The 27,216-nt window shown below is 46.3% G+C and overlaps 1 protein-coding gene across 1 annotated transcript; it reads left to right on the top strand.

Moving 5' to 3' along the window:
- The first annotated feature begins 807 nt into the window (after nucleotides 1-807).
- LOC132383333 (interferon alpha-inducible protein 27-like protein 2A) lies at nucleotides 808-24,323 on the top strand. The gene is made up of 4 exons (XM_059954236.1): nucleotides 808-883; nucleotides 20,293-20,328; nucleotides 20,782-20,943; nucleotides 23,721-24,323. Exons 1-4 carry the CDS (start codon nucleotides 808-810, stop codon nucleotides 23,849-23,851), a joined length of 405 nt encoding a protein of 134 aa, XP_059810219.1. The 3' UTR covers nucleotides 23,852-24,323.
- Nucleotides 24,324-27,216: the final 2,893 nt, after the last annotated feature.

Below are 27,216 nucleotides of genomic sequence, written 5' to 3'. Positions count from 1 at the left end.
GCGGGTGCAGTTGAAATGGCATTTTTTTAGATGGTCAAAGGCGGCTTGTCGCTCAGGTGTGTCGATGGCTGTCTTGGCGGCTTCACGCAGGGTAGCATCATGTAACCTGTACTCCTGTATCCACTGATGGCAGTAGCCGACCATGCTTAAGAAGGCGAGGACCTCCCGGCGCGTCTTCGGGAAACACATGCCAAGAATGGCCGCTATCCGGTGCTTGCCCAGTTGTCGACATCCTTCTCTCAGGTCATACCCCAGGTATTGCACTCGAGTCTGGCAGAGCTGCAGTGTCTGTCTTGAGACTCGATGGCCGCAATGCGCCAGGTGTTTCAGAACTGTGATGGAGTCGGACAAAGAAGCCTCAATGTCCGAGGAAGCGATTAAAAGATCATCGGCGTACTGGAGGAGGACTGATTGGATAGGAGGGCATTCTTCCAGATCATGGTGAACAACGGCGGCATAAACAACGGGGCTTTTGGTTTACCCCTGAGGTAAGCGGGTCCAGGTATAATGTATAGATTCCTGGAGTAAGTCTGCCTGACGCCTGGAAAGTTGAGCCCGTACTCCAAGACCCTCCAGTCCAAAACACATTTGAGAGTCCAGAACCAAGGTGTCTGATTCGTTTCATCGTCCGTGCACAGGAGCCGGGTAATCTGCTTGGTTCACGAGGTCGGAATTCAGGTACCGAGCGGTGCAGTGAAGTCGGCCAAGTTGTCTGCTAGTCCCTAGCACCCAGCGCAAAGTGCCTAGCGCGGGGGTCTGCTCCGTTCTCAGTGCGTTCCACAGGCGGTGGAGAAAATCGCAGTAGGGATGAAAGTGAAGAGACCAGCAGTACAGGGTTGGCCCCTTGCTGACCAAGGGGGCTGGAATAAGAATCTCTTTGGAGGTAAGAATACGCGACAGCTGATACATCTGCGGGGCAGGAAGGTCGAGGAAAACCCCTTCCTTTGTGCAGAAAATTGTAGCTCCTAGTTTACAAAGCACGTGTCTGCCTAACAAAGGGACCGGCGCGTTAGGGGAGATGATGAAAGTGTCCACTATTTCCCGGTTCCCTATTTTAATAGGGGTGGGTACAGATAGAGGTTCTCGGAGGGGGATTCTTGCAACTCCGATGGTTGAGATTTGCGCTCCACTGGGCTGTATCTCCACGGAGGGAGGGATGGAGGACATAGTCGCCCCTGTGCCAATCAAGGCCGCCACCTCCACTCCCCCTATTTGGAGTGTGATCATGGGTGGCTCATTCCCTTCACAAGAGGCTCTAATTCGAGCGGCCTGCCACTCCTTCCTCCCGGGGCACCCCTAGTCCCGCTGGAGCGTTAGCTGGGATTTCGGGCACCTTACAATCACGGGCCTAACGACCCTTCCTGCCGCATCTTCAGCATACATCGTTGGAGCGATCCCACTGAGTCCTAAAATTGGGGCGTCCCTTGGTTTTGTTAACGGGATTACAGTGAGGTCAGTCCCGATACATCTGTTTCATTCTGGGAGCGGGGAAAAGGCCTGCCCTATCCATATTGACCAGGGTCATTATTACGTCGGTCCACCCTTTATTCTGCCAGTCTAGTACTTTTAGTTTATAGGTTTGGACATATCCGGATTCCAGACAATTAAGCAGGGTTTGTACTGCTAACTGGTGGTTAACATTCTGGGGAATCCCTGCCCACTCATCCCCAGGTCTCTCTAAAACGGGTGATGAACTCGGGTACCGTTTCCGCACTTTTTTACAGACACATAGTGACCTCGGAGAAGTCCCTGTAACGTTCTCCTTCTCGTGTAACAAAACGCCGAATTAAACGTCGAGATAAACCACAGTCAATACGAACCAGATCGCAGTAAGATTAACCATTTACTGTTCACTCTTCACATTAACATATGGTGAAAACTGTTGATAAAACAATACAAGATTGATACAGTATTTGTTCCTTCCTTAATATCACATTTCAATTGTAAATACTTGCAAAAGTGACTATAACCACATTACACTAAGGTACAGTATACAGGGAGAGTTTACCTGCTCCATTGACTACTTTAAATACACTTCCATGCAAACTATCCACGACTCTTTAACTAACGAAAGCATAAACATTATCGACCGTCGTTACTTCTAACAGGATCGGCATTAACATCTTAGTTCAATATATCGATTATCTATTAACTTACAGCGATGCTCTCACTGTGATTTCTCATGCCTGCAAAACAACTTCTGCTCAGGTGTGCCTCGTGGTGAGCCCCCACCCTCGCGCTAATTTCAAACCGGTACTTTCCCACAAGACGCGGCGAAACCGGATGTGATGTCATCGCATGCCAATATATTTTACATGCAATGAATATACTTTAAACACTTATAATTCTAACTAGAAAATACTATGGAATGAATTACTAAGCAGAAATATTATAAACTAAATAACTGTCGTAAAGACAGCACAGTCCCCGTGTTGTTGAGCACTCTGTATTACCGCTTCTCTCCCTCTCCCTCGTAGCCAGGTATCCCTACTCTCGTTTCCATCCTGGATATCATCGGTTCTCCATATTCCTCCCTCACCTATAGGGGGATGGCAAACCGATCTCTCATAATGGCCCACAATGTTCCGTAGGCAGCTTGTAAAAGAAGTCTTACATCAATGGGCAGATATACCCATAATTAGATTTGGTGAGGAGGCGGTCGATTGTTATATGGGACTTATGGATAACATCGGGGGTCCCAATTTTCTCGCCGTAATGGGCGGGTTATATTTTTCTCCAATTCTCTTCCATACAGGGAAACAGCTGAAGACGTACGGTAAATCCCAATCGGGGTCACCATTTCCCACCTTAACATCATTCCAATACGCTTGTATTACATGGGTTTAAGAGTCCCATTATGAGGTCACTCTCCTCCATCCAAACATTGATCCTGGTACCACCCGTAGAGATTGGGACAAAAAGGGGTCACATAAATGCCTACCTGAGTCTCACGGTAAACTATATCCACTGGTGATCCAGGTCTCGGATAGGACTCATTAGTTAAGCCCCCCGACAGTTTTGGATCACTATCTCCTACCTTTATCGGTGTCTTTGGTCCACGTCGCCTCTTATTCCTTTGCCTGGGATCGTCTTTCCCTGACACTCTACCAGAGATGTTCTTCTGTCCCATGGTAACTGCAAATCAATCTTACACAAACACTATACACTTAAGACCGACAGACACAGACAGACAAACGGACAGACACAGAAAGACAAACAGAGTGCTCACCTAAGATTCTGCCTCGACCAGAGCCCAAGTCAAATTAAATTAGATTAATTAAGATTGTGTCCTCTCGTACGACCCCCAGCCACACTCACCCGAACACCGGGACAGGGGGAATTTTTACCTCCCCTGTAGACCATAATACTACAGCTATATCTTCTCGTATGACCCCCGGCCGCACTCACCCGAACACTGGGATGGGGAATTTTTACCTCCCCTGTAGACCATAGTATTAAAATTATATCTTCTTGTATGACCCCCCGGCCGCACTCACCCGGACTCCCCTGGGGCTAGAGTCCGGGACAGGGGGAATTTTTCCCTCCCCTGTAGACTAAACTCTGCTTATTTTGTTCGAATCCCGTTGTTGGGATCCTGCCCGACTATGCCAAAACTGTTGTAGCAGAGTTTTAACACTTTACTTAAAATAAAAGACAGAGACTCTCCGGGCTCAGTTTGCAGCGAGAACTTTTATTGTCGTGATGATCACGGAGAGCCAACCCTCACGGTGGAGAGACTGACTCTGACCAGACGCATATGAGAGTTGACCTTTATACAGATAGAGAAACGGTTTAACGTACTAGAAAGTAAACACATTGTATGTCACGCCTTAGCCTGCTGTTTTAACTAAGCTGTTGCAGTTCTCGTAAGAACGCTGCTCTGCAGAAGTAAGGCTTTAATCACCTTTGACAAACATATTCCAAATATTCCAAACAGGGGCCCCTAGCAGCAAGCAAGGAAAACTCTGCAAATGCAGAGTTTTCACCACCACAGAAAGGATCATGGGACGGGAGGCCTCAGGAGAAAGAAAGGGGGAGGGGGGAGCACCAGGGGGAGATGGAGAACAGGCAATCAACTAAATATGTCAGGGATGGGGTAAGAAGGGGAGGAGGGGCATTAACAGAAGTTAGAGAAGTCAATGTTCATGCCATCAGGTTGGAGGCTACCCAGCTGGTATATAAGGTGTTGTTCCTCCAACTTGAGTGTGGATTCATTTTGACAATAGAGGAGGCCATGGATAGACATATCAGAATGGGAATGGGATGTGGAATTAAAATGTGTGGCTTCGGTTAGTCCTGACGAAGGGTCTATGGCAGATGACATTTAATGTGGTTAAGTGTGAGGTTATCCACTTTGGGAGTAAGAACAGGAAGGCAGATTATTATCTGAATGGTGTAGAGTTACGTAAGGGAGAAATACAAAGAGATCTAGGAGTCCTTGTTCATCAGTCACTGAAGGTGAATGGGCAAATGCAGCAGGCAGTGAAGAAGGCTAATGGAATGTTGGCCTTTATTTCAAAGGGAATTGAGAACAAGAGCAAGGAATTCCTTTTGCATTTGTACAGGGTCCTGGTGAGACCATACCTGGAGTATTGTGTACAGTTTTGGTCTCCAGGATTAAGGAAGGACATCCTGGCTGTAGAGGAAGTGCAGTGTAGATTCACAAGGTTAATTCCTGGGATGTCTTACGCAGAGAGATTAGAGAGACTGGGCTTGTACACGCTGGAATTAAGGAGATTGAGAGGGGATCTGATTGCAACATAGAACATTATTAAGGAATTGGACAAGATAGAGGCAGGAAATATGTTCCAGATGCTGGGAGAGTCCAGTACTAGGTCATTAAGGAAAAACTTCTTCTCCCAGAGAGTTGTGGGGGTGTGGAATGCACTGCCTCAGAAGGCAGTGGAGGCCAATTCTCTGGATGCTTTCAAGAAGGAGCTAGATAGATATCTTATGGATAGGGGAATCAAGGGATATGGGGACAAGGCAAGAACCGGGTATTGATGGTAGATGATCAGCCATGATCTCAGAATGCTCGAAGGGCCAAATGGTCAACCTCTGCACCTATTGTCTATTGTCTCGGCCTGAAACGTCGACAGCTCTTTTCCCTACAGATGCTGCCTGGCCTGCTGTGTTCCACCAGCATTTTGTGTGTGTTGTTGTTCAGCCATAATTAAATGGTGGTGTTATGATCCCAGCCCCCTCCTTTGTGAGAATCGCAAGAGCACCCGTTGAGGGGGGGGGGGGGGGTCAGCAGACCCAGGAAGTGGGAGAGAGAGAGAGAGAGAGAGAAACATGCCAAATTGCACGTCCCACCCGGGATACAGAATAAGACGACAGCGACTATTGTCTCATGGAGACCACGTGAAAAGCCCTCGGGCAAGGTGGGCTGGTTGAGAGAGAGATTGCATCATCCCAACCTGATTGACACCTGCGACCCCGTGAGGAAGTATAAAGGAGAGTCTCAGGGGGACAGCCCCCTGAGACGCACCAAGAAGACACGAGAGAGTGATCCAGCAGCAGCGGGAAGCCATTCTGAAGAAAGCCACGTGCGTTAGATTCCGGGATTGGAATTTGTGGCTGGAATCACAGAAAACCGCTTTTAACTAACATCGGGGAGAGGAAACCAACGCTCCCCCGATTTCACGGAAGATTCATCAAGACTCGGCAAGTTCTTTCTCTTCTCCCCCAATCTCTCTCTCTCGGTCACCCCACGTGAAACCCAGCGATTTTCAAAGGGCTGAGGCCTGCAGACTTTCTGAGTGACTTTTATATTTCCAACGGACAATCTATTAACCCCTAGACAACAGCAGAGCTCACTTCTTAATGATGATTATTACTATACCCGCGCTTTAGATTGAGTGTTGACAATGTGCACTATCTGAATGGATGTATTAACCCTACTTTTGTGCCCCTTTATAAATAAAAACTTTTGAAAATAGTGACATCAGACTTCAACGGACCTCTCTATCCCTGCTGGTAAGTTCTCCAGTTACGGGATTCGTAACAGTTGGGGCTCTCGTCTCGGGATTTGACACCAAACTGGGAGGCCAGTGAATCGGGCTTGTAAATCAAAAACTTGAATCTGGTTACACGGGTAGCCAGATGGGAAACCAGCAAAGATGGACGTGGGTGAATTTATGGAAAACCCAACGGTGGGGGCACTAGAGGCGGCCACAAAATCAGACTTGTTAAATTTAGCGAAAGGGTTGAACCTCACAGAAGTGAGGTCGTCCATGAAAAAGCGGGAGGTACGAAGGGTCATAACTCAGTATTACGTTGAGAAGAATGTGTTTGAAGATGAGGTATTGGAAGATATCCCTGACAAAGTACCATCAAGGGGGACGGTTCAGTTAGAGGTGGAGAAATTAAAGTTGGAACGTGAAATTAAGTTAAAAGAGCTGGAAGCGGCTGAGAGAGAGAGAGAGAGAGAGGGAAAGGCAAGAGAGAGAGAGGGAAAGGCAAGAGAGAGAGTGGGAAAGGCAAAGACAGCATGAAATTCACCTAAAGAAGCTAGAAGCAGAAGAGAAAGAGAAGGAACAGGCTGAGAAAGAGAAGGAACGGGCCGAGAAAGAGAAACAGAGGCAACATGACTGGGAAATTGAGAAGATGAAGAACGAGCGAAGAGATCAAGGGTTAGACCAAGCAGAGCGGTTTAATGTTAGTAGGGAGTTGAGATTGGTGCCCCCGTTCAAAGAGACAGATGTCGATAGTTATTTCTTGCTTTTTGAAAAGGTGGCAGTAAATCAGAAGTGGCCAAAAGAGCAATGGGTGGCGTTGTTACAAAGTGTGTTAAAGGGGAAGGCCCAACGAGCATATGCGGCCTTGTCCCTGGAGGAGGGAGGAGCGGAGAATTATGATGAGGTAAAAAAGGTCATTCTCCGGACTTATGAATTGGTCCCTGAGGCCTATAGACAAAAGTTTAGAAATTTAAGGAAAGGGTGGAATCAAACGTATACCGAGCTAGCCCATGAGAAGGGGGTGCTCTTGGACCGTTGGTTCACCGCGGAAAGAGTGGGCGAGGATTATGGGCGTCTCAGGGAGTTATTTTTGATTGAGGAATTTAAAAGTTGTGTTCCGGAGGAGATCTGGGTGTATTTGAATGAGAAGCCGGATAAGTCCATTTCAGAATTTGCCAGGTTGGCGGACGAATATGCCCTAACCCACAAGACAAAGACTCCCTCGAATAAAGGTCCCCAGAGAGACCGTGGGAACGATCGAGAAAGTCCGACGAGTGAGGCAGAGGTCCCACCGGGAGCTAGCGGTAAGGTTGAGGGGGAAAGGCAAGACGGCCAGAGGGTTCCGGGTTTGACCTGTTTTAATTGTGGAAAGGAGGGGCACATTGCAACTCGATGTTTTGCCCGAGGAAGGAGATAGGAAGAGGGAAAGCCGCAGTCCCTATCAGGTGTGCCGTGGTAATCAGCAAATCGGCCAGAGAGCCGAGGGTAGACAGAGTACGAGAAGGCTCTGGGAGTTGTCTGTCACACAGAACCGTGTCTGTGATGGAGGGAGACACACCAGTTCCCATACGAATCTGGAGGGATACGGGCGCTGAACTATCCCTGGTTAGCCGTAAGGTACTAGAATTTGGTCGGGAAACGGGCATGGTAAAGGTGGAAGGAATAAATAAACGGATAGAAATGGTACCCTTATAGAAGGTCATCCTGGATTGTGAGCTGGAGTCTGGATCAGTTGAAATAGGGGTGCCCTCAGAATTCCCGAGAGCTGACGTGGACATGCTGCTGGGAAACGACTTAGCAGGGGGTAAGGTTTGGTCAGCAATGCTGTCGACCTGGCGACCGGTGAGTGTGGTGGCCCCGTCCCTAGCGCCCAAGGACCATCTCGCCGGCGCGGTCACTCGCAGCCTGTCGAGAGAGAGAGCAATGAACGAGAGCAGTTTAAATCTGGCCAGTTTTGATTTGGCCGAGACATCTTTGCTGACCCTGTGCCATGCGGGTTTAGAGGGTGGTAAGACGAAGGGTAGTAAAGTGAAAGGGCATAAGGGAAAGGAGATAGATCTGCCTTTAGCGAAGAGAAAGGTCCTAAAGGTAGGAAATAAAGATAAGAAACAGATAAAGCTGTTAAAAGGTCCAGAGTTGGACATGGATGATCTGTCTGGTTTGGCAGAATTGTTTGAAGAACTTGAGAGTTCTAAAGGTGTTCCCGATAATGAGAGGAGGGCAGTCCTAGATGGAAAGGATACCCTTGCCTCGAAGGGGTCTGCTGAAAGGGCCGAGGAGGTTGTTTCAGCTCGCAGGGTTGCGCCTTCCCCGGGTGGGAGCTGCCCAGAGAGTAACTGGGAGGATCGGGGGAAGTTAGAATTTGAAAAAGGTACGGGTGTTGAAAGCCTGGAAGAGGCCAATGTCCCGTTTGAGTGTGTCCAAGATGGGGATGCACGTGGTGCTGAACCTGGTAATGGAGCTCAGAAGAAGTCTGAGGTATCTGATCCAGTGGAACGGGGCGGCCGTCCTTGTGGGTCAGATGGACTTGGTTCAGTGGGAAAGGGGTTAATCTTGGTAACCGGGGTAAGTGTGAGTTCCCCGGTGTTTGTACTCGAAGGTGGGTTCAAAGTTAATGCCGAATTTAAGAATGGGGGGGTGAGGATTGTTAGCGAAGGAAACGAAAAGTCTGTAGTTTCCAAATCGAAGGAAGAAATCTTAAACCTGGCAGATCGCTCACAGAGTGAGTCGGGGAATAGCGGGGCCCCCCACTCTATAGTTATGCCAGGATGGGGTGTGAAAAGGCTGCCTTCGACATGCTACTTGAGCGAAGAGTTCGAATCAAACACCAATAGCCTGAAGGGGACTGATAAAAGGGCCAGCCACCTGGGTGAAATCAAAGAATTGGGTGGAGATGGTCTAAGTCTGGGGCATGGTGTTGCTAAAGTAACCCCGATGAACGGGGCGGGTGGGAGTTCACCACGCAAAACTACTCAAGTTCCCCACGGGGGGGCTCGCCGAAAAAGAGGCGACGGTTAAAGGGGATGCCATTGTTAGACAGCCAAGCAGGTTGAACGGGTTTGTGCCAAAGCCTGTGAATAATAAAGACAGCCCTTTGGAGACCTGCCGGTTAAGTTAAACGACTGAAACGATTAGTATTCGCGTAAACTTCTGTAAATGCACCTAAGCTAAGGTCACACCTCCTTAGTTTTGTTGCTTAGGAGAAAAAAAATAAATAGGTGGTTATTGAATTGAAATCTGATGTACGGTTCACAATGTAAGATATTAAAGAAAGGGACACTGTAATCGTTAACTATTTAGATACTGACTTGAATGTATAACAGTAGTACTCTGTGAAAAGAAAAACTTGTGTATTGTGTTAGATTCAAAACTCCTGTAAGACTGCGTACCACTCCGTTTTAACCGCTGGTAAAAACGTTTTAAGAGGGGAGGTGTTATGATCCCAGCCCCCTCCTTTGTGAGAATCGCAAGAGCACCCGTTGAGGGGGGGGGGGTCAGCAGACCCAGGAAGTGAGAGAGAGAGAGAAACATGCCAAATTGCACGTCCCACCCGGGATACAGAATAAGACGACAGCGACTATTGTCTCATGGAGACCACGTGAAAAGCCCTCGGGCAAGGTGGGCTGGTTGAGAGAGAGATTGCATCATCACAACCTGATTGACACCTGCGACCCCGTGAGGAAGTATAAAGGAGAGTCTCAGGGGGACAGCCCCCTCAGATGCACCAAGAAGACACGAGAGTGTCCCGCAGCAGCGGGAAGCCATTCTGAAGAAAGCCAGGTGCGTTAGATTCCGAGATTGGAATTTATGGCTGGAATCACAGAAAACCGCTTTTAACTAACATCGGGGAGAGGAAACCAACGCTCCCCCGATTTCACGGAAAATTCATCAAGACTCGGCAAGTTCTTTCTCTTCTCCCCCAATCTCTCTCTCTCGGTCACCCCACGTGAAACCCAGCGATTTTCAAAGGGCTGAGGCCTGCAGACTTTCTGAGTGACTTTTATATTTCCAACGGACAATCTATTAACCCCTAGACAACAGCAGAGCTCACTTCTTAATGATGATTATTACTATACCCGCGCTTTAGATTGAGTGTTGACGATGTGCACTATCTGAATGGATGTATTAACCCTACTTTTGTGTCCCTTTATAAATAAAATGTTTGGAAATAGTGACATCAGACTTCAACGGACCTCTCTATCTTTGCTTCTAAGTTCTCCAGTTACGGGATTCATAACAGTGGACAGACTGAATGGCTTAATCTGCACCTACATCTTATGGGATATGTGATAAAACCAGAGCACCTGGAGGAAACAGAGCCATAAAGGCTGTATCAGAACCAGTTCAGTGCAGTTTTGAGGTAGTTGTTCAACTAGTTACTGCACCCTGACAATTCATCTGACCTTTCAACAACCATACTTCTTCTTCTTTGAATTCATTGTCTTCCAATCCTTAATATTTCTCCTCATAGAAATATATAAAATCACCAGATGAATTGATGATCTGCACCGTAAGTTTACCCTCTCATGTGGCTTCACTATTCCCATGGGCTGAGTCACCATAAGGTCATCTCAGATCCTTACTTGTACGGTATCCTTCCAGTCTTGGACTCTCCATCCAATCCCCCTCTAATCCTTCACTGTATCTACCTCTATGTCTCCTCCTGGACAAAACTTTCTCTCTGCTTCAGTTACACTACACTTCCAACATCTAAACCACCTGCATTAATTTCGCTCCCTGTCCAACTCCAAGTTGGACGATGTTTTGATTCCAGTGTGATTTGAAAACGTAATCCCTCTTCTCACTGAAAACTGAGCAAAACAAAAGGACAGAGCAACTCAGCCTACGTACATCTGTATCTGGAAAGAACCAGTAGATCTTTTGGGACTGAATGCATTGAAACCCTGACCGGCTGCGTTACTGCAGCGGGTTGTTTAATCCTGCCGCAGACTCCAGGATAACTAGTTTGCCAGCCGTGTCGCTGAAGACAAGTACATTGCACTGGAAAACGAAACTTAAGATAATGACGTCGCTTCAATTGGCGCCTCCGGAGATTCGGCAGTTAATAAGAGGCGTCCCGCTCATTGGACGACTGCCAGGTGGTGATTGGACCGGTGCTGGTGGTGATTGGACCGGTGACGGTGGTGATCGGACCGGTGACGGTGGGATTGGACCGGTGACGGTGGTGATCGGACCGGTGACGGTGGTGATTGGACCGGTGACGGTGGTGATCGGACCGGTGACGGTGGTGATTGGACCGGTGATGGTGGTGATCGGACCGGTGACGGTGGTGATTGGACCGGTGACGGTGGTGATCGGACCGGTGACGGTGGTGATTGGACCGGTGACGGTGGTGATCGGACCGGTGACGGTGGTGATTGGACCGGTGACGGTGGTGATCGGACCGGTGACGGTGGTGATTGGACCGGTGACGGTGGTGATTGGACCGGTGACGGTGGTGATCGGACCGGTGACGGTGGTGATTGGACCGGTGACGGTGGTGATCGGACCGGTGACGGTGGTGATTGGACCGGTGACGGTGGTGATTGGACCGGTGACGGTGGTGATTGGATCGGTGATGGTGGTGATTGGACCAGTGCCGGGTGGTGATTGGACCGGTGACGGTGGTGATTGGACCAGTGCCGGGTGGTGATTGGACCGGTGACGGTGGTGATTGCACCGGTGATGGTGGTTGTGCTGGCACAGGCCTGACTTGAGCTGCCAGCCCATTAGGCGTCAGTAATCCCTCATGCGTGTGCCAGGGATGGGAGTGTCGTGAGGGGTCTATGTAGGGCTTGGTGTGCGCGGCGTCTTGTGGGTATATACATCGGTGGGTACAGGGTCCATAGTCACCGTGGAGTGTTCCGGGTAGTGGTCTGCTGCTCCTGTGGGCGCCAGGTCGCGGACGGAGACCGTGTTCTCCCGCCCATCAGGTAAGACCACGTAGGCATACTGGGGGCTCGCATGAAGTAGGTGAACCCTCTCGACCATCGGGGAGTATTTATTGCTCCTCACATGTTTCCGGAGCAGCACTGGCCCCGGGGATGTCAGCCAAGCCGGTAGGGTGGTCCCAGTGGCAGACTTCCTGGAGAAAGAAAAGAGTCGCTCATGAGGGGTGGCATTGGTAGACGTGCATAACAGGGAGCGGATGGAGTGGAGCACCTCGGGGAGGACCTCCTTCCAGCGAGAGACCGGCAATCCCTTTGACCTAAGGGCTGAGTGTGGCCTTCCACACAGTGGCATTCTCCCTCTCCACCTGTCCATTTCCCCGGGGATTATAACTCGTGGTCCTACTAGTAGCAATGCCCCTAGCCAGCAGGTACCGGCGCAGCTCATCACTCATAAACAAGGACCCTCTGTTACTGTGGATATAGCAGGGATATCCGAACAGAGTGAAGAGCTGGCGCAGGGCTATTATGACGGACGTGGCAGTGGTATTGGGGCAGGGGATGTCAAAGGGGAACTGCGAGTACTCGTCGATAATGTTGAGAAAGTAGACATTGCGGTCAGTGGTGGGAAGGGGCCCCTTAAAGTTGACACTTAGTCACTCAAAGGGGCAGGTGGCCTTGACAAGTTGTGCCTTTTCAGGACGGTAGAAGTGCGGTTTTCACTCAGCGCAGACTTGACAGTCCCTGGTCATCGTCCTGATTTCCTCAAGGGAGTAAGGCAGGTTCCGGGCTTTCACGAAATGGTAAAGTCGGGTGACCCCCGGGTGGCAAAGATCTACATGGAGGGCGTATAGCCGGTCGAGCTGCGCGCTGGCACACGCTCCCTGGGATAGGGCATCAGGGGGCTCATTGAGCCTTCCAGGCTGGTACAGGATGTCATGGTTGTAGATGGAGAGTTCCATTTTCCACTGCAAAATTTTATCATTTTTGATTTTGCATAAATATTGGTTGCTGAACATGAACGCAACGGAGCGCTGGTCGGTCAGCAAGATGAACCGTGAGATAGTGCCTCCAGTGCCTAATAGCTTCCACTATGGCCTGGGCTTCTTTCTCCACTGTGGAGTGCTGAACTTCAAGGCCTTGAAGGGTACGAGAGAAGAACACTACCGGCCTTCCTGCCTGATTGAGGGTAGCAGCCCGCGCGAAGTCGGAGGCGTCACTTTCTACTTGGAAGGGAATTGGAAGAGACATTTGTTGTATTATCTGGCTGTACAGCAAATTAAAAAATTGTATTACTTTACAATGCAAGTAAATCATTTATGTTTTAATACTTATGTGCATTTTTTTTGCAATTTAGGTCCCCTTTATAACATGTACTACAGGCCCCGCACTAGCTTAATCCTGCCCTGCTGGGAAGTTGACTTGTGAAAGAGGTAAAGGGCTGGGGAAAGGGGGATCCAATAGGAGAGGACAGGGCATGGAAGAAAGGAAAAGAGGGAGGAGCACCATAGGGAGATGATGGGCAGGTAGGGAGAGAGAGGGGAAAGAGGATAGGGAATAGAGAAGGGGAGGGGTGGGCCATCACCAGAAGTTCGAGAAATCGAATGTTCCTGCCATTAAGTTGGAGGTTACGTAGATGGAATATAAGGTGCCGGACTAACCTCCTGCAGTTTATTGAGGAAACTACAAGCAGTTTAGACAAAGGAGATGTAGCAGATGTGTACGTTGATTTTCAGAAGACCTTTGACAAGGTGTGGCACATGAGGCTGCTTAGCAAGATAAGAGCCCATGGAATTACAGGGTAGTTACTAGCATGGGTGGAGCATTGGCTGATCGGCAGAGAACAGAGAGTGGGAATAAAGGTATCCTATTCTGGCCGGCTGCCGATTACCCGTGGAGTTCCACAGAAGTCAGTGTTGGGACCACTGCTTTTTATGATGTACGTCAATGATTTGGACTATGGGATTAATGGATTTGTGGCTAAATTTGCCGATGATACAAACATAGGTGGAGGAGCAGGTAGTGTTGAGGAAACCGAGCCTGCAGAGAGACCTAGATAGTTTAGAGGAATGGGCAAAAAACTGGTAAATGAAATGTTGGAAAGTGTATGGTCATGCACTTTGGAAGAAGTAAATGGGCAGACTGTTATTTAGAAGGGGAGAGAATTCAAAATGCAGAGATGCAAAGGGACTTGGGAGTCCTTGTGCATGGTGTCCTAAAGGTTAACCTCCAGGTTGAGTCTGTGGTGAAGAAGGCAAATTAAATATCAGAATTCATTTCTAGAGATATAGAATATAAGAGCAGGGATGTGATGTTGAGGATCTATAAGGCACTCGTGAGACCACACTTGGAGTATTGTATGCAGTTTTGGGTTCCTTATTTTAGAAGAGATATACTGACATTGAAGAGGATTCAGAGAGATTCATGAAAACGATGCCAGGAATGAAAGGGTTACTGTACGAGGAACGTCTGACAGCTCTTGGGTTGTATTCCCTGAAGTTCAGGAGAATGGGGGGTGGGGGGGATCTCATAGAAACATTCAGAATGTTAAAAGGCCTGAACAGATTAGATAGGGCAAAGTTATTTCCCATGGTAGGGGAGTCTAGGACAAGAGGGCACAGCTTCAGGATTGAAGGGCATCCATTTAGAACAGAGATGTGGAGAAATTACTTTAGTCAGAGGGTGGTAAATCTGTGGAATTTGTTGCCACGAGCAGCTGCGGAGGCCAAGTCATTGGGTGCACTTAAGGTAGAGATAGATAGGTTCTTGAAGGTATGGGGAGAAGACAGGGGAGAGGGAATGACTGGAAGAATTGGATCAGCCCATGATTGAATGGTGGAGCAGACTCGATGGGCTGAATGGCCTTCTGCTCCTATATCTTGTGCTCTTATGTTGCTCCTCCAATCTAGTGTGGCCTAATTGCAACAGTAGAGGAGACCTTGGACATGTTTGAATGGGAAGTGGAATTAAAATTGGTGGTCACTGGGAGACCCCGCTTTTTCTGGCAGATGGAGCGTACGTGCTGGGTAAAATGGACTCCCAACCTATGTCGGGTTTCATTGACATACAGGGGAACAAGTGCTACACTTACCCCTATACCTTCTCCCTCATTACCATTCAGGGCCCCAAACAGTCCTTCCAGGTAAGGCGACAATTCACCTTTGAGGCTGTTGGGGTTATCTACTGTATCCAGTGCTCCCGGTGTGGTATCCAGTGAGACCCAACGTAGATTGGAAGACCACTTTGCAGAGCACCTACGCTCCATCTGCAAGGAAAAACGGGATCTCCCAGTTGCCACCCATTTTAATTCCACTTCCCATTCCAACATGTCCATCCATGGCCTCCTTTACTATCGAGATGAGGCCACACTCAGGTTGGAGGAGCAACATATTCTGTCTCCAACCTGATGGCATGAATTCCCAGTAAACCCCTCCTTCTCCGATCCCTATCCCCTTTTCCCTCTTTATCTTGCCTGCCCATCACCTCCCTCTAGTGTTCCTCGCCCTGCTTCTTTCTTCCATGGCTGTCTTTCCTCTTCTATTAGATACCCTCTTCTCCAGTCCTGTATCTCTTTTCACCAATCAACTTCCCAGCTCTTTACTTCACCCCTCCCAGTTTCACCTGTCACCATGTGTTTCTACTTCCTCTCCCCCCCCCCATCTTCTAACTCTGACCGCTTATCTTTTTCCCCCAGTTCCGATGAAGGGTCTTGGCTTGAAACATTGACTGTACTCTTTTCCATGGATGCTGCTTGGCCTGCTGAGTTCCTCCAGCATTTTAAAGCTTTTATCCCCTCTTTGACTTCCCTTATCAGCCATAGCTGCTTCATCTACCCCTTAGAATACCTACTCATCTTTGGGATATATATATCCTGCACCTTCCAAATCGCCCCCAGACACTCCAGCCATCACTGTTCTTTTGTCATCACTGCTGGTGTCCCCTTCCAATCGTTTTTATCCGGCTCCTCATGCCTCTGTAATTCCCCTTACTCCACTGATTCATCTGACTTTATTCCTCTCAAACTGCAGGGTTGATTTTATCATATGGGTTCAGTTCCCTTATGTTTCCTCCTCAAATCTGTTACACCTTGGATGTTAAACTCCCAACTGTAATACTCTTTCAGCTTCTACTCAGTGATGCCCACAAAGACATACCAGATAGTCTCTTAACTGTGCTAGAAAATCACCTACCTTATTCTGTATACTGCAAGCATTCAAATATAACACTTTCAGTCCTGTATTCATTGCCAATTTCAGTTTGGCCCCCATGTTGCAATTCAGCTCATCTTGGTGACTTCAGTTTTGGCTTGTCATCTGCCTGTCCTTCCTCACAGTCTCACTACACAATGCCTCGACTTGTCCACCAACTGCCCCATCCTCAATCCTGTCATTCTGGTTCCTATCCCCCAGTCAAATTAGCTCAAACCCTGGCAAAGCTGCCCACATGGGTATTGTTCCCCTTTGGATTCAGCTGTAACCTGTTCGTTTTGTACAGGTCATCGCCTTCCTAGAAGTTATCCCAGAAATTTGAAACCCTGGCCCATGCACCAGTTCCTCAGCCACTCGTTCATCTGTACCATCGTCTTATTCCTGCTCTGACTAGCACATGGTTCTGGGAATAATGCAGAGATTACTACCTTGGAGTTCTGCTCTTTAGCCTCTTCCCTAACTCCCTATACTCAGTACGCAGGATCTTTTCCCTTTTTCAACCTAGGTCAGCCTTTGGTTGCTCACCCTGCCTCTTGAGAATATTTTGCCACTGCTCTGAGACACTCTGGACCCGAGCACTTGAGTGACTTTTAGCCTCCTCGATGGTCCTGAGCACATTGAGTTCCTTGATTTTGTCAGTCAGGAGCTGAATTCTGGTGCACCTCCCTCAAGATGAAGTCATCCGGTAGACCCTTGGATACCACTGCCTTAACTACCATCCTACGCATGTTTACCAATAACTTCTCAAGCTTGAGTTCTGGCCTGTGCCTGTTGTCACCTAAGCCTGTTGAGCCAAAGCCTGACCACTCTAAGACAGACCACTCCAACAGTTGCCGCACCACTTACACCTTAATTCTGTGTGTTCATTCCTGGTGAGTGCATAAGATATTATTATTGCAGCCCGGTGAAAAGTTCCAAAAGGCCCCTAGCTCTTTATAAACCTCACACTGCCTCACCAACAAACGACTTCTTGCGATAGTTGTAGCCCACCAAAACTTAACCTTGTGAAGGTTAGTGTAGAAGACTGAGGAAGTTTGGGATGCCAGCAAAGGATGACTAAAAAAAATGGAGTCAGAAAATTATAAGGATGAGGGAAGAAGGAAGAATTTCTGCAAACATAAAGGAGGAAACTAGTAGCCCATAGGTGTCAGTGGGCTTCTGGTGTCTATATAGCATGCCCAAAATACACTAACTCCTACCCTGTATGTCCTTGGATATAAATCCATAAGACGTAGGAGCAGAATTAGACCATTTGGCCCATCGAATATGCCCTAACTTATCCCTCTCAACCCCATTCTCCTGCCTTCTCCCTGTAAACTTTGATGTCTGATTAATCAAAAACCTAGCAAACTCAAGTGTAAACATGCCCAATGAATTGTCCTGGACAGCTGTTTGTGGCAACGAAGTCCTCAGGTTTATCACCAATTGGCTGTAGAAATTTTTCCTCAAATCTGTGCCAAATAGACATACCTCAATTCTGAGGGAATGCCTCAGAATTCCCCACCACAGGAAGCATCTTCCCCACATCCACAATTTAGAGGCCTTTCAACACTTGGTAGATTTCAGTGATCTTTTAAAACACTGCCCAGAGCCATCGATCGCTCCTCATATGCTAACATCTTCATTCCTAGGATCACTCTCGTGACCCTCCTCTGGACCTTCTCCAAAGCTAGCACACTTTTCTAAGGGGTCCCAAATTGCTCAAAGTACTTGGAAGTGTGGTCTGACCAATGCTTCAGAATTGCATTCTTGCTCTTACATACTACTGCTTTCGGAATGATTACATTTTCCTTCCTTACCACCAATTCAATATGCAAGTCAGCTTTAGGGAATCTTACATAAGGACTCCAAAGTCCCTTTGCACCTCAGATTTTTGTATTTTCTCCCCATTTAGAAAATAATTCCACGCCTTTATTCCTTCAGCCAAGTGCATGACCATGGATTTTCCCACACTGTATTCCATATTCCCCTTGTTTGGCTACTCCCCCAATCTGTCTAATTCCTTCTGCAGATTCCTGCTTCCGAAACGTTACCAGGCCCCCTACCAATCTTCGTATCATCCTCAAGCCTGCCATTGTTCACAAGCGAAGCCACCCCACCCCCATGACTACCTGCCTATCCTTTCAATACAACGTGTATCCTTGAATGTTAAGAGCCCAGCTATGATCTTCTTTCAGCCGCGACTCAGTGATTACCAGCGGACCGCACCTGCCTCTATATCACTGTGCCACAAGATCATCTACCTTATTCCATATACTGCATGCATTCAAATATAACACCTTCAGTCCTGTATTCATTACCCTTTTTGATTTCTGCCCTGTTACACTCCAGTTCACTACTCTGAATGCAATTTTTCCCTATCATCTGACTGTCCTTCATCCCAGTCTCACTGCGCTCTGCATCTAGTCGTCTATCAACTCCCTCATCCTCAGCCGTATCACTCTAGTTCCCTTCCCCCAGCCAAATTAGTTTAAACCCTCACCAACAGAATATGGGAGGAAACTGGAGCACCTGAATGAAGCTCACGCAGTCACAGCGAGAATGTACAAACTCCTGACAGAGAGCGGTGGAATTGAACCCTGATCTTACAGCTGACACTGTAAAGCATTGCACTAACTGCTTCGCTACTGTACTGCCCATAACAGAGACTTTCAACAAACATTTTGTATTTGTTTTTATGATAGAATGCTTTAAGTGCATTCCAATAATAGGGGAATATCCTGAGGGTAGGATAGAGGGAGGAAACTTCAGAGAATTATTATCACCAGAAAGAAAAAAAGCAAATTGATGTAAATAAAACCTGGTAAGACATGTGGACCCTCATCCTCTCATCATAAAAGGTGTGACTATAGAATTATTGGATACGATTGGTTGTGCTCTTAAAAAATATCATGGATTCTGGGAGGGTCCCAGCAAAAATGGAAAAATAAGTAGGAAACTACCAGCCAGTTAGACTCCCATCTGTCATTAGGGAACTGCTTGAATGTTTTTGAGCAATTAGGTGCAGTTTATTGAGGATATTAGTTATATTTTCACTGACTTCAAGCAAATTATAACCATGTTTGAGAGAGAGAGAGAGAGAGAGAGAGAGAGAGAGAGAGAGAGGGTTCATATTGAAACAGGCCTATCACTCACCATATGTAGAATTTGTTGTAGCCAATTTGCCATGTGGAAGAAAGCCCACACAGATAAGGGAGAGCTTGCAAAATTCATACAGACAGCACCGGAGGTCAGTATGGTACCTGACGTGATAAAAAATTGAGGCAACTTTACTGGAATTTTTATTTTAATATTCTTCTGACTAAAGTACTCACATAAGATCTTTGTTTATGATCTTTTTAATTCCAATCACTTCATCACAGGGAGATTATAGTGTGTTGAATCTTGCACTTCTGATCCTTGAAGACATTGTGGAAAGAAAATGCTGCACCTGGTTTATATCGTGTTGCTGTTATCTGCTGCTTTCCACACTGGTGAGAGAATATTTGTGTAGTAAACCTGAATTGTTACAAATAACTGAAATTTACTATTATTCTGCAAGTAGAAATAAATATGCTCTCCTTTACTAAACAGTGTCTCTCAAAATTATTTTACTAAAAATCAAATGAGCAGTAAAGTCTATATTGAGAATTAAAAAGTTATGTAATTATTTTTGCACTGGTATTAAATAATGCCTTTATATTGAATCTCTCAGGCTACTTCCAGAAATAGATGGGAGATAAATCAGAACATCTTTCTCTGGGAAAATGAGTAATTAAAGTTGATGTACTCTCTGTGTTTGTGTATGCAAATGGAATGATCTCCTCCTGCTATTAATCTGCTCTTTTACAGGCTCGAGCTTGCCTAAATGGGAAATGGGTAAGTTCCGTTCTTTTCTCCTTAACCTACTTTTCAGTCATCTCTCTCCCAATTCCTGCTTGTCTCATAACCCTTGATTCACCATTATCTTTAATTCCTGATAAAGTCCAGAGATCCACCTCAGCCTGTCATATGAATGTTGACTCGATGTTCTTGGCTATCTGCAATAAATTAAAGTTATTTTTCACCACACTTTTAAATGGGTATCCCTAAGACCCTTCTCTGTAATTCTAGATTGCCTTTTCAGAACCAAACTAAACAGTGTCTCTCAAAATTATTTTACTAAAAATCAAATGAGCAGTAAAGTCTATATTGAGAATTAAAAAGTTATGTAATTCTTTTTACATAATTCTACAAGTTATGTAATTGTTTTTGCAGATTGGTCAACTGCTGCCTGGGTTGCTGGTGGAGCAGGTATGTCAAAGCAGCTTGCATTGAGGCATTTTTATAGCATGTTATTGAGTTCTCTCGTAGTGTTTATGAATAAGTTGTAAAATGTGAGCAGAATTCAGCCATTCAGCTCAGCAAGTGCTTCATCAAGCAGTTGTGGTTGATTAATTGTCCTCCTCAACCCCATTCTCATGTCTTCTTCCTGCAATCCTTGATGCCCGACTAATTAATAACTATCAACTTACACTATAAGCATACCCAGTGACTCGGCCGCCACCGCCATCTGTGCCATTGACTTCCACAGATTCACCACCCTCTGGCTAAAGAAATTCCTTCTTATTTCTGTTCAAAAATGGATGTCCTTGCGTTCTAAATTTGAAGGTGTGATGATCTGAGCCAGTGGATGAAATGAAATGGCATATTCGCACACAGATTTTTTCTTTTCATACCCATTTTTTGTGTTATCCTGCTTTGCAGCTGTTGCAGTGGTCGGAGCCCCTATTGTTGTTAGCGCAGCCGGGTTCACCGGAGCCGGAATAGCAGCTGGATCCGTAGGAGCTAAACTGATGTCTGCGGCGGCGATAGCCAATGGAGGAGGGGTAGCGGCTGGCGGTACTGTGGCAGCTCTCCAGTCTATTGGTATGATTCCATATTTTTCTATAAAGAAAGTAAATAAGAAAAAATGATTGACTATTGATCTTAATTTAATCAAACAGGCTGTATCTTTGATTATATATGTGTAAATATGGATGTGGTTTCAGGGGGTGTGAAGTTACTCAGATTCTTCTCAATTGCGGCATCTATTCAGCAACATGGTTAATAGTAATGATTGTGAACCCTAATAAAGTTTAATTTCTGCCATTTTTAGTTCAAAGTTCAATAGTAAAATACCAAGGAAAAGCAAAGCCAGTTGATGAAGAAAATCAGCATTCCTTAACACTGTTCTTCCTAACTGGGAAAAACGTGAAAGGATAAACGGGCAGATCTTTTCATGTGTCCGGTAGCGAACACATTTACCAGAGACTGGGAATATTCACTCTGGCACAGACAGAGCCCTAGCCTGAATGTGTATTTTGCAGAAAAGAAGCCATTTATCTTCTTGAAGAGAACTCTTCATAAAATACATGGATCACCCACTTCACAGTACTCAGAACAGTCAGCGAAGGCTACTGTGTCTGTTCACCTTGTGATGGGTATTTAAGTGTAGGTTTCCTGCAGCTTTAACAAGCTTATTGTAGAAATGGCATCAGACCTGGTCCAGGTTTGCTCTGTTAATCTGAGTTTCAAAATGCAAGAAGTAGTAGGCTGTTACCATGTTACAGCATATAACTTGTTACATACACTTGTTAGGGTGCATTCTCCAGATACCTTATGAGGTAGCCGTAGCCTTCAGCCAGGAGCAGATGTCATCAGGTGGTTCCCAACCTTTGCAGAGTGTTTTGACCCTGAATCACGACATTCTCCAGTTGGTGGACCGGCAGTGGTGACCATATCACTGCCCATCTGCTCCTGGCTTACAGCTTCCATCCTCTCACCCACTCCAAATCCAACAAAAGGCCTGTTCTGCCTCTTCCCCCATCCTACAAGCTGCTTTTTTTTTGCTGCTTTCGTCCAGGCCCAGAGCTGACAACAACCGCCATGCTGATTTGGCTGGGAAACCTCTGCAGCTGATCTCCACAGGGAACAACCATGCCTGCCATCCCTTGTCTTTGCACTCCTGCACTAAGGGCTGGTACTTCAAGGCCTTTCTCTCATGGCCCTCTTCCCATCCCTCCTCCCATGGCACCGGCAGCTCAACCAGAATTATTTTCCAGTCTTCAGTTGACCACAATACAATGTCCAGGTGGAGGGTTGTGTGCACCACCTCCGGGAACTGCAGCCTCCTTCCCACATTGACCCTCATCTCCCAGGACCTGGCCGTTAGCAGCAGATTTGGTTTTGGTTGTTTGGTTACGAAAGGCTTCACTCCCTCTTTGATGAAGGTGATGGCCTTCCTCAGATCTGTGCCAGCTGTTCTCCTCTTGCATCTCTCTCGCTCTGGTGAGTCAGCAAGAGCCAGCAGCAGCTTATCATGGCGCCACCTATACTGCCCTTAAATTAGAGCTGTTTTACACCCAGATGGTATATGAGCCAGTGTCCCCTTTTGACCACAGAGCCTACAGTTCAGGTCCTCTCTCATCCCCCATGTGTACAGATGTAATGGTGAAAGAAGGGTGTCATACACGGATCGCAAGAGGAAGGAAATACGGAAGAGCTCCAGTCTCCATAACTCTGCCCATGAGATCTTGTGCTTGGGCAGATCCCATTCTGTCCAGGCGCCCTGGGACACTTGTTCCACTGCTGGAAGTGAACTGAACTGAGGCCTTGCTGCCCGACGCGGGGGTTGCCGATAATATCACTCAGCTTCAGAAAACACACTGCCTGCTCTGCTGCTGCGTTGGCTGCCCATTTGCGCCCAGATCTGGTTGTAACACCTGCTTGCTTTACCAGCTCATCATCGGAATCTCTCAAGCTTAATAAGGCTCTGCATTTAGCCTCCTTGAATTCCTCCACAACAGACGACAGGGGAAGCTGCAGCTGCCCGGATCGAATATAGACGCCCACTGAAGAGAAGCTTGGGGAAACTCCTAACCATCTCCGCAGGTGCTTTTTGGTTTTCCTGTCGATGCAGTCATGGGGAACTCATAAAGTGTGAAGAGCCAGTGGAGCCTGGGCAGAAGGCCGTGTTGGTACAGCCATGTCTTGACTTTACCAGGAAGTCTGGATTTGTCGATCTTCTACAGCCATTCGTCTGCTTCAAAGCATTGGTGACATTGGCCCCATCTGCCAGTGACGCACTAAACCACCTCTCCAAGCATTTTATCGGGTTGTCTTCGATGGAAGGGATGACCTCACCCTGAACTTGGGTTACTTTGCGATTTCATTGTTTAGTCTGCGTTTCAGTGTTTTTGAGTTATTAAACAATCCTCTCATCTAGAAATGTGTTAAATATTCAATTTCATTCTAGAAACAAAAGTTTTTTTTTTAAAAAATCTGGATGTCCACAGCAGCTCCTTATCCTGAATGTGATCCAGAATTGGAGAAGGGCAAATGATGTTACATGTTTAATTATGCGATGGCACAGTGCGGACCCATTCCATGCAGCTGCTTGTATCTGACTGCAACTGCTGTCTATGTGGAGTTTGCACATTCTCTCTAGGATGATAAGAGTTCCCCTGAGTACTCCTGTTCCCCTACAAAGCAAATATGTGCTGGTAGGTTAACTGCCTATCGTTATTTGCCGGTTCCTTTGGTGATGATGAAGAATTATGGTGGAGTTAATGGTAGGTATGGGGATAGGTTGACAGGAATGCGCTGAGTCCTGCTTTTAAGTCAAAGGAAATCCTGATAAATACATTGTTCTTTTATTCTTTAAGGAGCCGCTGGATTTACTGCTGCCGGTACTGCTGCTGTTGGAACCGTCGGAGCTGTTGCTGGCCGTGTATCCAAAGCCATTTGTGACAGTCCTTCAGATGAGTCCAAAATCCAACAGGCCGCTTGCAAGTGACACACAGTAGAAGCCAGCCAAGATCATAGCAAAATAAGCTTTCTCTCTTTGGAATGAAAGATTATTTACAAAACTGTGTGTAGGATGTTATAGCATATAATTTTAGATTAGTCTGTATTACAATATCTTCTGATTTATGAAACAATCTTCATTGAGGAGTGGGTTAAATATTCTAAACAAGTGTCTAGAAATGAAATGAAAAACACTGTAAATATGGAGTGGATGACTGTCATGAAATGTCAAGTCATTGTTTCACACCACGTTTGTATCCGGAGCTGGATATTTTCAGCCCTGTTCAAGTTTCAGTTTTCTAGCTTGTACAATATTTTTCACTTGGAATGCATTACTGCAAAGTCTGAAAGCATCCCATTCTAAACCTGGCTACTGGGTAAACGGAAGCTCTGTCATAGCATTCCATAGAATGTTTCACAGGGGGTTGTTAAGTGAATCAGTAAATAAATTGTCAACAGGTTTTTGCATGTCTGTCATCTGTTCATATAGAGCCAGACTATTTCAAATGATTATCAAGGGATTGTCCCATGGTAAACAACGTCAACCTGGTTTTCATCGGTTGTTGTTTCATATTGTTGCCTTAATATTGGCAGTAATCCAACAGAAACTTCTGAAGATGGAGTTACCATTCTCTCTTTTTGTTCAACTCCATTGTTCAAGAGAGATTCCAGATAATTATGAAATTTAATGAATATTTAATCAATATTTGAACACAGTGGGAAAACTTTGTGGTGTAAGCACTTGTAACCTAGATTCTTCCGCCAGCCTGAAGCCGCTTTCAAGCTCTTCAATTCAGTCAATCAATTTTGTATCCATTCTTTCTTGTGATACCATGGATTCTTACCTGCTTTAGCAGCTTCATGTGTGATGCTCTGTCAAAGACCTTCTGAAAGTACAAGTGAACACAGTCAACTCCTCCTTTGTCTACCTGGCCTGTTACTTCTTCAAACAGTTCCAAAAGGTTTGACAGGCAAAATTTTTCCTTATGAAAACTTTGACTGATTTTATCATATGTCTTTAAGTACCAGGAAGCCTCATCCTTAATAATGGATTTCAACATATTCAGAATCAGAATCGTGTCATGAAATTTGTTAACTTAGCAGCAGCAGTTCAATGCAATACATAATATGGAAGAAAATTAAATATTATAATAATCAATTACAATATACATATATTGAATAGATTAAAAATCATGCAAAAGACAAGAATATATTTAAAAAGTGAGGTACTGTTCAAGGGTTCAATGTCCATTTAGGAATCAGATGGCGGAGGGGATGAAGCTGTTCCTGAATCGCTGAGTTTGCATCTTCAGGCTTCTGTACCTCCTATCTGATGGTAACATTGAGAAAAGGGCGTGCACTGGGTGCCGGAGGTCCTTAATAATGGACACTGCCTTTCTGAGACACCGCACACCTTGAAGGTATCCTGGGTACTTTGTAGGCTAGTACCCAAGATGGAGCTGACTAAATTTACAATCCTCTGTCCTGTGTAGTGGTGCCCCCCCCCCCCATACCAGACAGTGATGCAGCCTGTTGGAATGCTCTCCATAGTACACCTATGGAAGTTATTGAATGTATTAATTGACATACCAAATCTCCTAATGAAGTATAGTTGCTCTTTTGCCTTTTTCATAACTGCATTGATAAGTTAGGACCAGGTTAGATCCTCAGAGATCTTGACACCCAGGAACTTGAAACTGCTCACTCTCTCGACTTCTGATCCCTCTGTGAGGATCGGTATGTGTTCCTTCGTCTTTTCCTTCCTGAAGTCCACAATCAGCTCTTTTATCTTATTGACATTGAGTGCCAGGTTATTACTGCGGCACCACTCCACTAGTTGGCATATCTCACTCCTTTCTGCACACCCTCTCATCACCACCTGAGATTCTACCAACAATGGTTGTATCATCAGCAAATTTATAGATGGTACTTGAGCTATGCCTAACCACACAGAGAGTAGAGCAGTGGGCTAAGCACGCACCCCTGAGGTGCACCAGCGTTGATCATTGGAAAGGCGATTTTATCACCAATCCACACAGACTGTGGTCTTCTGGTTAGGAAGTTAAGGATCCAGTTGCAGAGTCCCAGGTTCTGCAACTTCACAAACAGGATTGTAGGAATGATGGTATTAAGCGTTGCTGAGCGAAACTCGAACAGCATCCTGACATAGGTGTTTCTCCCGTCTAGGTGGTCTAAGGCCATGTGAAGAGCCATTGAGATTGCATCTGCTGTTGACCTATTGTGATGATAGGAACGTTGCAATGGGTCCAGGTCCTTGCTGAGGCAGGAGTTCAGTCTAGTCATGAACAACCTCTCAAAGCATTTCATCTCTGTCGATGTGAGTGCTACCGGACGATAGTCATTAAGGCAGCTCAAATTATTCTTGGGCACTGGTATAATTGTTGCCTTTTTGAAGCAAGTGAGAATTTCTGCCTGTAGCAGTGAAAAGTGGAAAATATCCTTGAATACTCCCGCCAGTTGTTTGGCACAGGTTTTCAGAGCCTCGGCCTCTGAGACAGAGATCACGGTCAATGGGTACAGCAGGGATCTTGATAACTGTAATTATATTCTCCCTTTCAATGTGGGCGTAGAAGGCATTGAGTTCATCTGGTAGTGAAGCATCACTGCCATTCATGCTATTGGGTTTCACTTTGTAGGAAATAATGTCTTGTAACCACTGCCAGAGTTGTCATACATCCGATAATGCCTCCAAACTCATTCTAAATTGTCTCTTCAGCCTTGAAATAGCCCCCTGCAAATCATACCTGGTTTTCTGGAACAGACCTGGATCGCCAGACCTGAATCCCATAGAACTAGCCCTCAGCAGATGATGTTTCTCCTGGTTTATCCACAGCTTTTGGTTTGGGAATGTGCAGTAAGTCTATGTAGACACACACTTAGGTTTTAATGAAGTCGGTAACAACTGCAGCATTCTCATCCAGATTTGAATTTGAAACCCTGAATACAGTGCAGTCCGCCGATTCAAAGCAGTCCTGTAAGTGCTCTTTTGCTTCCCTTGTCCAAACCTTCTTGGTCCTCACTACTGGTGCTGCAGTCTTCAGTCCCTGCCTTACTCAGGGAGTAGAAGTACAGCAGGTGATCAGATTTCATGAAGTGAAGGCATGGAATAGCACAGTAGGCGTTCCTGATGGTGGTGTAACAATGGTCCAGTGTGGTGTTTAGTCTTGCAAGTGATCTGTTGGTAATTGCTTAGTGATTTTTCTTAGACTGGCCTAGTTAAAATCCCCCAAAACAGTGGTGAAGGCATCAAGGTGTGCTGTTTTGTGCATGTTGATCCCATTGCTGAGATAATCTAAAGTCTGATGATGATCTGGCCTCACAGGCCACGTCACA

The sequence above is a fragment of the Hypanus sabinus genome, chromosome 30 (assembly GCF_030144855.1).
Source record: "Hypanus sabinus isolate sHypSab1 chromosome 30, sHypSab1.hap1, whole genome shotgun sequence".
Taxonomy (NCBI): domain Eukaryota; kingdom Metazoa; phylum Chordata; class Chondrichthyes; order Myliobatiformes; family Dasyatidae; genus Hypanus; species Hypanus sabinus.
This window is presented reverse-complemented; position numbering and strand designations above follow the sequence as displayed.

Coding starts and splice junctions, on each gene's coding strand:
- LOC132383333 (XM_059954236.1), top strand. CDS start 808: ATGAAAGTGAAGAGACCAGCAGTACAGGGTTGGCCCCTTGCTGACCAA. Junction 20,329..20,781: donor CTGGGTTGCTGGTGGAGCAG/GTATGTCAAAGC, acceptor CCTGCTTTGCAG/CTGTTGCAGTGGTCGGAGCC. Junction 20,944..23,720: donor GGCAGCTCTCCAGTCTATTG/GTATGATTCCAT, acceptor TTATTCTTTAAG/GAGCCGCTGGATTTACTGCT.